Source organism: Eptatretus burgeri, chromosome 3, assembly GCF_056783735.1.
Source record: "Eptatretus burgeri isolate ZD-2024b chromosome 3, Ebu_testis_v1, whole genome shotgun sequence".
In the NCBI taxonomy this organism is placed as follows: domain Eukaryota; kingdom Metazoa; phylum Chordata; class Myxini; order Myxiniformes; family Myxinidae; genus Eptatretus; species Eptatretus burgeri.
This window is the reverse complement of record NC_140963.1, coordinates 44,768,844-44,783,239: the sequence shown is the minus strand read 5'-3', so window position 1 is coordinate 44,783,239 and position 14,396 is coordinate 44,768,844. Positions and strand designations below refer to the sequence as shown.

The 14,396-nt window shown below is 46.6% G+C and overlaps 1 protein-coding gene across 1 annotated transcript in view; it reads left to right on the top strand.

The window, feature by feature from the left end:
- Positions 1–10,426: 10,426 nt before the first annotated feature.
- LOC147029791 (uncharacterized) overlaps positions 10,427–14,396 on the top strand; it is a 23,284-nt gene continuing 19,314 nt past the window's right edge. Inside the window, exon 1 of the mRNA XM_085873115.1 lies at positions 10,427–10,469. Within this exon, the coding sequence (XP_085729241.1) occupies positions 10,442–10,469 (28 nt within the window). The 5' untranslated portion in view covers positions 10,427–10,441. The remainder of the gene's footprint in view (positions 10,470–14,396) is intronic.

Genomic DNA, 14,396 nt, shown 5'->3' with positions numbered 1-14,396 from the left:
TTTTCTGTCTTGAGGTGGCGAAAATTGCTTCCACAAGATGGAGATCAGAGAGGAGCAGCACGGGTTTCTAAAGGGGAGGGGCTGATGAATGGGATGTTCACGCTGAGAGAGCTGGTGTGGAAGAGGTTGGAGGTGCAAGGTGAAATGGCATTGGGATTGGTGGACCTGGAGAAGACCAACGACACTTTCCCGAGAGAGATGGTGATGACGACACGGAGATGGATGGGAGTGCTGGAAGCAAAAGTTAAGTTGGTGGAAGGAATGTACAAGGGAACGAAGGGAAGAGTTTTGGTTTGTCGTCGGATGTCTGTAGAGTTCAGTGTGAACATTGGTTTGAGGCAGCAAAGCTTTCTCAGCCCAGTCATCATTATCATGGTGATGGAGCTGGTAAACAGAAAGGGAAACATGAGGGATATTCTTGGGAGGTTGTCGTTGGTGGAGGATTTGACTGTTGTGGTGGAGAGTACGCATAGAGATGCAGGAAGTCCTGGGGGAGTGAAAGAAGGTATTTGGGAAGCATGGGCTGAAGATGAGTATGAAGAAGACTGAGGTGGTGTGGGTCAGGCAGCAGAGAAAAATAAATGACTATCAGATTCAAGGGGAAGGAGATCAGACAGAGAAATAGGTTTTGGTATCTGGGAGGAACAGTGACCGGGAATGGTAAATCAGAGGAAGAGGTGAGGAGGAGGATTCAGCAGTGGGGGTGGGGAGGGGGGTGAATGCATGCAGGAGGGTGGAGGGAGCAATGCAGACAGAAAGAGGTCAAGGAAATTGAAAGGGAAGGTTCAGAAGTTATGTGTGACATAGGCCGACCTTTACAGTCTGGAAATGGTGGCAGTGACAGAGAGACAAAAGAAGCTGCCAGTCAGCAAGAATAACTGTGTCAGGAAGAGGACTGCAGGAGTGAAAAGGGGATAGATGAACTGAGGGAGGAGATTCGTGTGTAGATGAGCATGATGGAGAGATAGGCTGGACACTTGGTGTGGATGGAAGAAGAGAGAATGTCGAAGAGAGTGGATAGGTTGAGGGAGCAACGTAGGAGGAGAAGAGGTCGACTGTAGTTGAGCTCGAGGATTGTGTGAGGAGGGATTTCAGTAAGTTGAGGGTGTTTGGAGAGTGGAGAGAGTTGGTCGAGGATCGAGGGAAGTGGAGGAGTATCGTGGTGAAGCAGGGCAGAAGCTTGGTGACATTGGACCTCACCCCTTATTAAGGGAAGATGAGATGAACAAGAATACACACTAATTATGCACATATTATACATGACTGAAACGTGATTTTCCATGACACACTGCACATATTATATGTGTGTACACACACACACACACACACACACACACACACACACACACACACACACACACACACACACACACACACACACACACACGCACGCACACACACACACGCGCGCACACACACACACACACACACACACACACACACACACACACACACCCACACACACACACACACGCGCGCGCGCACACACACACAGACGCACTCACACACACACACAAAGACGCACTCGCACACACACCCACACACACACGCACGCGCACACACACACACACACTCACACGCACGCACACACACACACATACACAAATATACATACAGACAGACACACACACACACACACACACACACGCACACAAATATACACACACACATATACACACAGACACACACATACATATACACACACACATGTACACACAGACACACACATACATATACACACACACACACATGTACACACAGACACACACATACATATACACACACACATGCAAATATACACGCAGACACACACATACATATACACACACATACATATTGGTACGGCTGTGGAAATTCGCAATACACCATAAAGGTTCCTTCGATCACTTATGACGCTAAGTTTATGTGCAGATAGGTCCCCACCATTGTTTCAAGAGGTTTCTTCGTGTTCACCGGGCTGCGACTCTTTGAGATAGCCGTTTTTCTTTATCTATAGTTATTTTGAGCCACCTTTGCAACAAACCTCCACGCAAACAACAACCGCCACCAACTACGCCATAACGCCCACCACGCTCACACCACCCCCACAACAATCGCCCCCATCTTCACCACTACGCCCGCTTACGAATGCCATCCTCCGCGGACCACGGTAAGACGGTTTCCACGTCGGAAACTGTCCGAGAAGGATTGGCAGAACAAAAGCTCTTGTGAGGCCTGTGGGGTTTTTTCCCGCCTATTTTCCCCGCACTTGGTGTGAAGGAAAGGGGGAGGGCAGCTCACCGCCGATTGGTGGATGCACAGCGTGAGGCGGTCAGGGTGAGGGAACGCCCCTTTTCGGGAACCTTCTCGAAGGAAGGTGGAGCGAAAACGGGGAGGAGCGAAGGGCGGAGCCCCGCACTATATAAGGCGGACCGCGCGCGAGGCTCACTCTCTCTGTCGGGGTCGTGTTGGATTCTATTCGCTGCCTTGGTGGACGTCATCGTCTCGCTTCATCTTCGAGCTCTCTCTTGGTGGTCGAGGTCAGGCTCTCTCGTCTTGGCGTTGGGTGACCTGTCGGTGAAGGCGCGGGCCGGTGGCGAATCCGGGCGACACCTCGGAGACGCAGACAGGAGGCGCAGCCCTGCCAGCTGTGTGGTGTGAATCTGCGCGTCTGGTGAGGGACGCCGGAGAGAACTCACCGACCACATCATCGCAAAGGCCCGAGAGCAGGCGTGGCTTCGCTAGCTGCCGTGGGAACAAGGCGTCGCAACCTGCCCACCGTCACACCTCGATGGGGCAGGTAACCAGCACGGTCTCCCGGGCCTTTTCGTCATCCACAACCCACGACCATAAAGGTTTACGAACCCAGTCTACCTCCCTGCCTATGGGGAGGGTTTTCCTGTTGTTTTTGTATGCATGCTGTGGCGCCGTGTCCTGTTAAGTAACAACTGTTAAGTGCATGTACATTCTCATTATAGTCGTATTGCTTTTGGTTGTATTGCTTTTGTTTTCTGTTCCTTGCCTGTAAATTACATGACTGCCTTGGCTGTATATACGTGGTTTCTTGAATAAATGTCCTTGTGTGCAACGTTTCCCGTTCGTCGCATCCTCCTTTCACCACATTGAAAGTGCCATCTTGCATCGTGGAATGAGTAGTGGGTTTTGAACACCCGAGTAAAGAAGAATCGGATCCGTCGAGGTCGGCGATAACACCGCTCGGCTATCCCTGTAGCACGGAACGAACCGCTTAAGCGGTTCATGTCCTAAGCCGACCTGCGGCGTGGTCCAACCCCTCGGTAGGTTACCCGCGCGGGTATTTAGGTATATCGACATTCGGCGATTCACCCTATTTCACGCGGGTAGAATGCGGACTGGTTTGTGGTGAGGTTAAACCCCCACCCATGACTGGCTCCTGGCGGAAGTTCCAGGAGGGTCACGACTGAATTGTCTGTCTGGTGGGCGACGCGGCTGCCATGAGAGGTACGCAGCCAATCGCACGCCGGGCGGGCCAGAATTCGTAACAATATACACACACACACACTAACACACATGCACGTGTTTGTGTGATTATTAATCAAAATTGAGAGCGTGAGTGTCATTTGAAGACACAATCATTATTCAAAGAAAGATGTGGAGATGGTTTCACGTGATGATTTATTGTGACCATCTCGAACATGTTTACACACTTTGGCACACCATCCCGACATCCTTTGTTATTCTATTAAAATGCTTTTTTATGACTTGAACAAATGATTTCCACACAGTTATTCACAATGTCCGACAAATTCAGTCATTTTGGGGCGAGAACAGTTCACTGGGGGGGAGGGGGGTCCACTTAGCAGGAGTGTAACAAGTACAATCTGTAACACCTGTGGTCTCAGGTCAAGTCCCCAAAAGAACCCCAAACCCTCCTCTCCCCTTTCTCCCTTCATAAACACCACTTGAGCATCCGTGATCGTCCAATCAGCGTCACGGACTTACAACCAATCAGTGCGAGCTACTGGCAAGCATGACCAATGGCACGCCGTTCCAATCCCCCTTTCCTCTGAGAGACGGCCTCAAGGAGGAGAGGGGATGGGAGGGGATGGGAGGAGAGGGGATGGGAGGGGATGGGAGGAGAGGGGAGGAGAGTGGATGGGAGGAGAGAGGGTGGGAGGCGAGGAGAGGGGATGGGAGTAGAGGAGATGAGGGGAGAGGACTGGTGGGGTGGGGAGAGGACTGGTGGGGTGGGGAGAGGACTGGTGGGGTTGGGTGGACATCAGAGGAAGCTAAATGATGTCATTTCAACAAACAGTGTGAAGACCTTTCTTTCTTCCTTTAATTAACTCATTAAAAAGAGAAGGGAAACAAATGGTTCCTTACCAGAGATGAATACACTTTTTCCTTTTGTTCCTCCCCAATGACTGGGCATGTTTCCACGCCTTCCAAACCCTGATGAGGATCAACGTGCTGAGGATCAGGAGGACTCCAGTTTCAAAAAATTCCACACGGTCCACTTGTACTTGAACCCGTCGTGGACCGTTGTTCCGTACGATCTGTGAGCATACGGACACGAGCAGTGTTGGTACAGAAAACAAACCTGTCCAAATGTGGACAGTGAACTCGGACAAGGGAACATCCTCATGGTCAGACAGCACCTTGATGTTCAAGGTCGACAACAATAAAGGTCACATTTCCATGATGATGAGCAGAGATTATGAACTTCGAGGTCTTGAAGAACCTCAGGGCTGTTACGAGTTGTTTAGCCATTACAATCGAGTGTTTCCACACCGAACAGCCGGCTTTACATCCCTTCAAACAGAGCGGTGTTCTCTCGTGGAACCCCCTTCCTATAACAATGGAACACAGGGTTTGTGGTCGGGATCTCTTGTGTCGAGACAATGGATGATAAGTGGACGAGTTCACTCCCACATTAAACTTCCTGAGATGATCCATCACGGGATGATCACGATGTGAAAATGTCTCATCACCTGCTCTCCTCTTTTGAACCTCCTCTTGCTCTACATACTGTCGTCATCAAATTGATATGTTACTCGAGTCATCGTTTAAACCACAAACTCTTCTCCTTCCCACTTACCTGATGAGTTAAGTTTGCAGTCCAGGTGGGTGAATACGCGTCGTGCACCTGTCCATGATTGTGCCGATGTAAATGGCGAGTCTCGACCTCCTTCGAGTAGAAAAACGCTAAGATTAGTCTGATAAGAGGCCACATGGCTGCTTCGAACACGACGACGATATTCACATGAACTGGGACGACGACGAACTGTGCGTTGTACCTCTCACCCTCCTCTATGACGTCACAAAGCTTAAAAAAACGCGCGAAGCCACACCCCTTGTATTGTTGTCATGGTAACACAAAGCTTTATAAACTGTTTCCAATCTTCGTAATCCGACTCTTGTTTCTAGAAGTTAAATAATGTTTTTATGTGTAAACGAAAACATCCGTAAATAAAAGTCGGTTGGTGCAACGGAGCACAGAAATCCGTGCTTATTTCAATCTGCACACAGTACACGTTGATGAGGGTGATCGGCTCCTCCCGACACGTCACCCAGTTGAGTTGGTTGGGTTGTGTGGTTGTTGATGTCACAACACTTTCCGTCAATATTACTGGTTGTATTTCGGGGAATCCTTGCTTGTTGTTATGCTGTTGATGTTGTTGCTCGGGAAGTGACGTGGCAGAGCATCCGGTGGGCGGGCCTGTGTATGTCCGTGCCGAGGGCCTGTGTATGTCCGTGCCGAGGGCCTGTGTATGTCCGTGCCGAGGGCCTGTGTGTGTCCGTGCCGAGGGCCTGTGTGTGTCCGTGCCGAGGGCCTGTGTATGTCCGTGCCGAGGGCCTGTGTATGTCCGTGCCGAGGGCCTGTGTGTGTCCGTGCCGAGGGCCTGTGTATGTCCGTGCCGAGGGCCTGTGTATGTCCGTGCCGAGGGCCTGTGTATGTCCGTGCCGAGGGCCTGTGTGTGTCCGTGCCGAGGGCCTGTGTATGTCCGTGCCGAGGGCCTGTGTGTGTCCGTGCCGAGGGCCTGTGTGTGTTCGTGCCGAGGGCCTGTGTATGTCCGTGCCGAGGGCCTGTGTGTGTCCGTGCCGAGGGCCTGTGTGTGTCCGTGCCGAGGGCCTGTGTGTGTCCGTGCCGAGGGCCTGTGTATGTCCGTGCCGAGGGCCTGTGTGTGTCCGTGCCGAGGGCCTGTGTGTGTCCGTGCCGAGGGCCTGTGTATGTCCGTGCCGAGGGCCTGTGTGTGTCCGTGCCGAGCTGTGTATGTCCGTGCCGAGGGCCTGTGTATGTCCGTGCCGAGGGCCTGTGTATGTCCGTGCCGAGGGCCTGTGTGTGTCCGTGCCGAGGGCCTGTGTGTGTTGTGTCGGACAGCGATGGTTAGTTAAATTTTGTTCCAATCACACAAAGGACGCCCCGTGTTCGGGTTTGAGCCTGTGTAGTTGTGAGGGAGCACAAACTTCTTCACCTCCCATTGACAGAGGGTGCTCGTGGAGTCGGCCCAACACAGGCTTCCATGCACATTATAAAGGGCCCGAACCATGTTACCATGACGACGGAGGTCGCCTCAAGTAACCCAGCCACAGGTGGAGGCCATTCAGCCCATGATACCTGCACCACATCAACATCACAACAATTCATCAACACAAGATGCAAAGAAGAAAATACAAAATGATTTATTATTTAAAATAAAATGTTTTTTTTATTTTTTATTTGAAAATATAAAATGTTTCTTCGAGAGTGGGATTGTAGAACGTCCACCTGAGGTTACTTTTCATGATTTCAGGATCCCTAAACAAGATGGACGTTCGTCGATGGCTTCTTAAAGTGTGTGCATGGGCGTCGATTGCTTTTGAAAAGTGGGGGGGACATTGCATGTCCAGACCACGAAGCCCACTTCGTGCCGGCGTGGACACAGCAAGTCCACCCTTGCAAATTCTTGATTTTATACGCTCGTTGACAAACTGTCTTCTGATCACACAAATCCCTTAAATTAATCTTACCATCTTTTTATCAAATAGTGTCATCAAATAAATACATATACATTTATTTTTACAGTATATATATATATATTTATAATTGTTTATCAGAAAACTAGACTGACATACATGAAATTGATATTACACGAGTACGGTCAACTTACCTTAAAACTTGCCAAAAAATATGAACCCTCTTGTCTGCCGATCCAGTTAAAAACTTTGTGGCAATGTCTTGGGGGTCAAGTGCAGTCAGACGATCTCGGTGAACATGACAGATCATGAGATGGTTGAGGCGTTGTTGGGTCATTGTGGAACGTAACCAAGTCTTCATACGTCTGAGTGCGCTGAATGACCGTTCAGCTTCGCATGAACTTGCTGGGGAAACCAATAGACGCCTAAGCAAACGTTCTACCTGTGGGAACATTCGACGGACTTCCGGTACCATGTCTACAAATATCTTACGGTAATCCTCAACGGATGAACCACTGAACTGGTGACGAAAGAAGCCAAGATCTTGCTCTCGGGGAGTCTAGGGAATCCGACAGTTCTGGATATTTGATGAGACTATTTGTGGTTTGAATGACCCAGACAGGAGCATTTCACCCAAGTCCATATACGCCATGAGGTCGGTTGATGTGAAGTTCTCGTTCAAGTTCTCGGATGCGCCGTCGATGACTTTGAAAAATTCAACTCTGTATACCTCCTCTGCAGAATTGGCAGTGTATTCCTGCGTGCCTCCATCAAGTCTCTTCGGAAGCTTGCGCTTACAAGGGAGGGTCACTGGATCTAGTTGGCACTTCTGGAGCTTCTGTTGTGCTGCTTCGAAAACCTCCTTAAACGTCTGGTCGGTACGGAGAGATTGGAAATTCTGTGCAGTTACCTTTGCAGCAGTAAGCATACCAGAGATGGTAACTTGTGAACCCTGAAGTGCCTTATTGAGGTATTATAGGGATTGGAGAACGGGCAATGATGCAAACAGACCGAGAACACACTTTCCTGATGAAAGACAGCTTCGAATACCGTTGGCTCGCGATGCCGTGTTCGTACCAAAGTCATCACTTTCTTGGTGAAGGGCATCCAGTACCACTTCATAGTTATCCAATATCGATTTCACTGCAGGAGAAAGAGTTAACCAACGCGTCGGGCAAATTGGCCTCAGGCGTGTAGGGCAAGGAGTGTCAGCATCGTCAGCGTGGATATTCAAGTACAGATGCTTGAATTTTCCAGAGTTGTTGTAGATGTTACTGAGAACCTGGACATAATCAAGGGCATCTCTTATGAACCGTGCAGTTTGTAGGGCTTCGGATGTAGAGTTGGGTGACATGAGCTCCACAGTGAACATAATTGGCCAGCGGTTGGAGTTTTTTTTAGCTGTGCTTGACAGCCCTTGTACTTTCCGGACATGCTGCTTGCCCCATTGTAAGTCTGCGCTCTAAGGTGTTCAATAGGTAGTTGACACCGAATTAGGACATCCTGAAGCATCATACAAAGTGATACTCCTGTTGTTGACGATACTTGGTAGAGGCCAATGAGATCTTCTTGAACATCAGAGGAATCTGTCACATAGCGCACACACACCGACTCCTGCTCATTACCCTAAATATCTTGTGTTCCATCAGTTACGAATCCGAATTGAGTGGACATTTCATTCATGTTACTGCAGATATTTCTGAGGATGACATGACTCATCAACTGTAGAATATCGTTCTGAATTTCTCCACTTGTGAACGTCGTCTTCCTTGACAGCCACGTCTTGAGGTTTGCATCATCCTCGGCCCGCAACTGTAAGAGCATTTTGAAATTCCCATCAGAGGCATCCTTCGCACGAATTGCAAAACCTTGTCAGGCTAAATATTGCAGTGAGGTGATAATCTTCAGAAGCGCTGACCATGCAGATCTTTGTTCTTCTAGCAGTTTGCTGCTCAGCTGCACATGGACACCAGGTTGACTTCTGCGACATTTCAGATTTTCAGAGCCAAGCCTATGTGCGTTTGATCATTCCTGTTGTCTGAATTTTTCTGTAGCCTTTTTTCCAGTTCCGAAAGCCCTTTGAGACAAATGCGTCTTCTGCACAGCGGGCAAGTTCGGTAAGTTTTTCACGAGAAGCGTCCGTACAGGTGTGACAGAGTACACCGCCGATGCTCTGATCAAAATGAAGCCACGGAAAAATCTTTGAACCACTGTTGTTGAAACTTCAACTTTCGGTTTGGCAGTATTTGGACTGGGATACAACTGACATCATGAGGTTGAAAAGTCTGATCTGGTAAATTAGGCCGAGTACTCTCACATGCACCCTTTTCTGCTATCTTCTCCTTTGAATCGTCCACCTCTTACTGGGAACTTGATTGCTCCAGGAGAGTGGTCGGGGATGTGCTACTTGATGCTGTCGCGAAAAACTTTCTCATGTCCATATCCTCTATGAAACGAGAAGGGAATTACATTTCAGTTGAATAAATATTGACATGTGAATTATAAGGGTTATTTTTGCGTAACAGGGCATTTTTAAGGTCAACATACTTTTGGCTCGGTCACTATACCTCCAGGCACAATGTTGACATGTGATAAGCTTTGCGTAGCACATGTATTACTAAAAGAGCGCCGATACGAGTTCAGTTGTTAATTTATCATCTGAGCTCCCAATTTAGCATTCCATTCCTCGCTTAGTTCCCGGCTACGTGCTTATTACTTTTATTACTTTTGGTTAGGGTCAGATACGCTGGTATTTTATTACCTGGGATTATTAATATTCATCATTTTATTTAATCTGCATTTAATAAACCAATGGGCTAAAGTTGAGTGAGATGATTATGATATTATTGGTTCATAGTTAGTGTCGTCGTTAAAGATTGTGTTCTTGATTTGCATGCCATCAAAAGGGTTCACCAAAGGAATGAGCTAAAATCAGTTGTAATGTGAACATTTATCTAATTCTTTACCTCTCACAAACCACGAGACCAGGAGACGAGGGATTAAGATCTGTTGCCGTCCGGACGTGCACTCTCTTCTTTCCAATTATTGTACATAGTTTGTTGATTTGTAAATACGTTCATCATTTCCACTAGTGTGTGCCCATATGTGCGTGGCCATACGTGCGTGCCCGTATGTGCAAAAAAACCCCCAAAAAACACAACTTTGAAACCGCGTGCCTTTGTTTAAGTATAGTGCGTGCCCATACGTTTTGTTTAAGTATAGTGCGATATAAGTTAGAAAGGTGAAATAAACCATTTTTGGGCGCTAAAGGGGCCCCGAGCCGTTGCGGCCTAACACTTCCGAGGCGTGGCGCTCCGGGCCATGAAGCCATGATTTCTTTAAACACTCATAAAATGATGATACAGTCCGAAAACGTCCCAATATATCTCAAAATGCCCAGGTCACGTTCCCTGTTCGTGAGTGAACAATCCAACGCTTGGCTAATTCTGCTTCGCAATGATAGGAAAAGCTGACATCGAAGGATCAAAAAGCGACGTCGCTATGGACGCTTGGCCGGTGGGAGACCATGGCTTGGGAAGCACGGATTCTCAATGGTGAATTATTAACCTGTCATATTTAATAGAACTATAATAGACCAATAGAACTTTAATGGAGATTTAAAAATTTATTCTTGTATTTGACGAGCATCTCGGCCTGGTTGTACTAGAGCAGCTCGTTTTGTGTTACGTAACTTACCTTCAATGAAAAAGTGGAGGGGGGGCGACAATCGATATGTTGTCCCCCCCTTGATAAACAGTGGGGGGGGACATGTCCCCCCCGTCCCCCACCAATCGACGCCCATAAGTGTGTGTGCGTGTGTGCGTGTGCGTGTGCGTGTGTGTGTGTCATTGTAAGCGTGTGTGTGTGTGTATCATTGTGAGCGTGTGTGTGTGTGTGTGTGAGTGTGTGTGTGTGTGTGTGTGTTTCTCTCCTCCATAACTCCAAAACCATGAAACCAAGCAGCCTGAAGCTTTGCACAAACACGAAGAAAATCCCAAGGAAGTGTAAGAGTGAAATTGTGTGTTGAGAAAACTAAAACACCTTTTGAAGATAATTAACGGCATTAGTATTTAATTATATCCTTCATCAGGCGAGCCACGGTCACCGCTCTTGATGGGGTCTTGAGGTGTTTCCTTGGTAACCTCGATGGGGTCTGAAGCCGCCATGTTTTTTGGCCTACTCAACCATGCCTCAGCTTGGAACAGGCCGCAACCATTTATGAACGACAAGGTGTTTTTTTTTCTCACTTTCCTCACTCATATTAAATGCTTGTTCATCATCGCTACGAAACGTTGTTTACTTCGCTTTTGTAAGTGCTGTGGTTTCCAAATTAGGAGCTTGGAGTGATTTCATGCATTGGATGATACGATTTTCCACGATCTCCTCTCACGGACTAATTAAACTATATTAGCGATACCCGTGCACATGCACGGGATAGCAGTACAACATAGCTGGTAGCAGACGACAGACCGTACACGGGGAATGACAAAAATACGCATTGTGCAAAATGCAAGTGGTACTATGGAACGCCAAGACTTCTCAAACATTGTCGGCAAGTCCGCTAAGTGCCACAGCAATTTCATGGGGATCGTGTGACGGTGAGCAGAGTTTTTAGTGTGCAACCTTGGTTTTATAATAAAGATCATCCAAATATTATTTCAGTTTTAAGGATCAGATATCTTCCGGATGAAATAAGTGTCGAAATCGGGAATGAAATCTGATAATCAGTCTGAAGGAAGTTCGTGCTTTCCTGTTTCCCCTCGGAATCTCACCAGTCGCAATTTGTTTATTTGTGTATTTGAAGCTTCAATGAAGAACATCTGGATCCGGCAAGGCAGATCATGGGAGAAGCACACCACGGGCCGGAATGGCGATGCCTGCTTTGATTGTTACTCATACCAAATGATCTCGCTTCAAGCTCATTTCGATATTTTCTAATCTATAATTAATTTGTTGTCCATCTAAACATTTCTTGGAGTAAATCGACCCCAATGAGTTAGAAAATGCAGTCCATTTTCACCTCGGAAGTTCAGAAGTGTACGGATTCGCATCTCACCATACCATAATTTAACAATAATAACTAACATATTTTTCGTCAATCATTGAATCTAAAACATTGGATGTTGGGCTGGCGAGAAATAAGTTCAGGCGGGAGTGGAGAGAGCAATAGAGGCGGAGATGATAGTGGTATTTGGTAAATGAGACGAAATATTCTAATAGTTTGTAATTCCATTGATTGAAAAATTAGGGTATGGGTCGGTGTTGTCTGCTGGCCATTTTTCCTCCTTTCTGATTTCACCATCCCATTATTCACACATTTATAAGCAGATTGTTTTGTGTTGGTTTTTTATTCTTCACCACCAGAGAACTGTCATTTGTTACAATGAGGCTTCAATATCACCTCTGCCACAGCACATCATTGGTGCCACAGCTCATCATTGGTGCCACAGCACATCATTGGTGCCACAGCACCAAATCTGTCATTTGCATTCCTCCTCCCCACTTAGCTCCTCCTCCTCCTCCTCCTCCTCCTCCTCCTCCTCCTCATTCCTTCCAACATCAGTACTTTATGTGATCTCCATGACACCAGAACACATCGTTGGAACTTGGAACGTCATTTTCTTTACTGGTTTGACCATCTCCTTGGCCTTCACCTTCCAAGCCTCAAGCAACAATTGCTGATGTTTTTTTGGATGTAGCACGAACACCCATTGTTAGGAAGACTATTTGGGTGTTTTTTTGGATGTAACGCTAACATCCAACGCAAGGAAGACTCTTTGGGTGTTTTGTGGGTGTCATGCCAACTCCAGTACAATATGGAGTCTCGACATGTATCCCCTAAATTTAAAAAGTGTGACATGAACACCAGGGGTGTGTTCCATTAGTAAGCAGCTTGATATCGCTTGCCAGGTGGCTTGCTTCCTTCAAAGCACTCAAACAAGCAATGTCGTCACCACTTAACATAGTGATCTCCATGGAAACCATGCTGTCGTGGAACTTAAACAAATGCTGTTTGTGATGTCATTTTCAGTTTTCCTCGATCCTCTTGTGACACCTTCCCCAAACAAATTTATGGTGCGGGAGAGGGGATGCATGTTTGTAGGTCTTACAATTTGAGGATGAAAAGAAGAGTAACAAATAAATAATGAAATCTACAGCTCTGGAAAAATTAACAGACCACTGCAAAATTATCAGTTTTTCTGGTTTTACTATTTATAGGTATGTGTTTGAGTAAAATGAACATTTTTGTTTTATTCTATAAACTACTGACAACATTTCTCCCAAATTCAGAATAAAAATATTGTCATTTGGAGCATTTATATGCAGAAAATGACAACTGGTCAAAATAACAACAAAGATTCAGTGTTTTCAGACCTCAAATAACACAAACAAAACAAGTTCATATTCATTTTTAAACAACACAACACTAATGTTTTAACTTAGTAAGAGTTCAGAAATCAATATTTTGTGGAATTTGAGAATGAACAAATATTTATAGGTTCAATAAGTGAGCTAAACAATATGCATTGGTTATTTGAAAAAAAGTGCTCCGAGGTTAAAAGGGGAGGCTATTAACATCTCCATTCACTTACATGTTTTAGATATTTCAACAGGTTGGGATAAAAAAAGGGGTTTATTTTTTAGGGAAAAACATATGAATTGCTGAGAATCCCCCATTCATTAACATGGGGAAAGTGAGCCAGAATCAGCATATCCACCGTACTAGCCACACTTTTCAGCTCACGATCACAAGCGAATGATCAAAAATTAGGGGAGTTAAAAAGTGAAAGCGCGGGGGCCGAGTATTGGCTCTGCAGCCCGAGGTACATCACTGAACATGATTGGTCCAGTGCTATCACGTGCCAACCACAGAAGAGACCGCCACCACCACCGATGCCACCTGTCCATGGGACGGATAATTATCTACTTGTATATACATTGGCAAAACTGTTGTTGATTTTATTAATACCAAATTATTTTATTTGCTGATACCTCATTATCCCCACCAAGTGGATACTTTTCTCCCTCATGAGACTGTTTTATGCCGTTCTTTGTAAACCTCATTATAACTGGGATGTTGAAGTGTGTATGACATGGCATTGTAACCAACATTTCTCTATTTTTAGAATACATTGCCGTTTTACTTCAGGACTAGCAAATACCACCCATCGCTTCACTTACGGGAAGACGAAGGGTGGGGTGGGGGGGGGAGGGCAAGAAAAAGACACATGTTGGAGAGAACAAATAAGACCGGTCGCTTTGATAAAATAAAAGCAAAGAATACCAAAGTTGACCTTGCTTTGATATTTAACCCCCCGGGGATCTTTGACTGGTCGAGGGTTAAACGTGACCATCACCGCCGCGCCTCAACACATTGCGCCATTTCCTGTGTGTTTTGTATTGTACGGCGATGGCCCCGCTTCACACAGGAGCGACAAAGGTTTCATAGGCATGAACTGTGTCCTCCTGAACCAGATTGA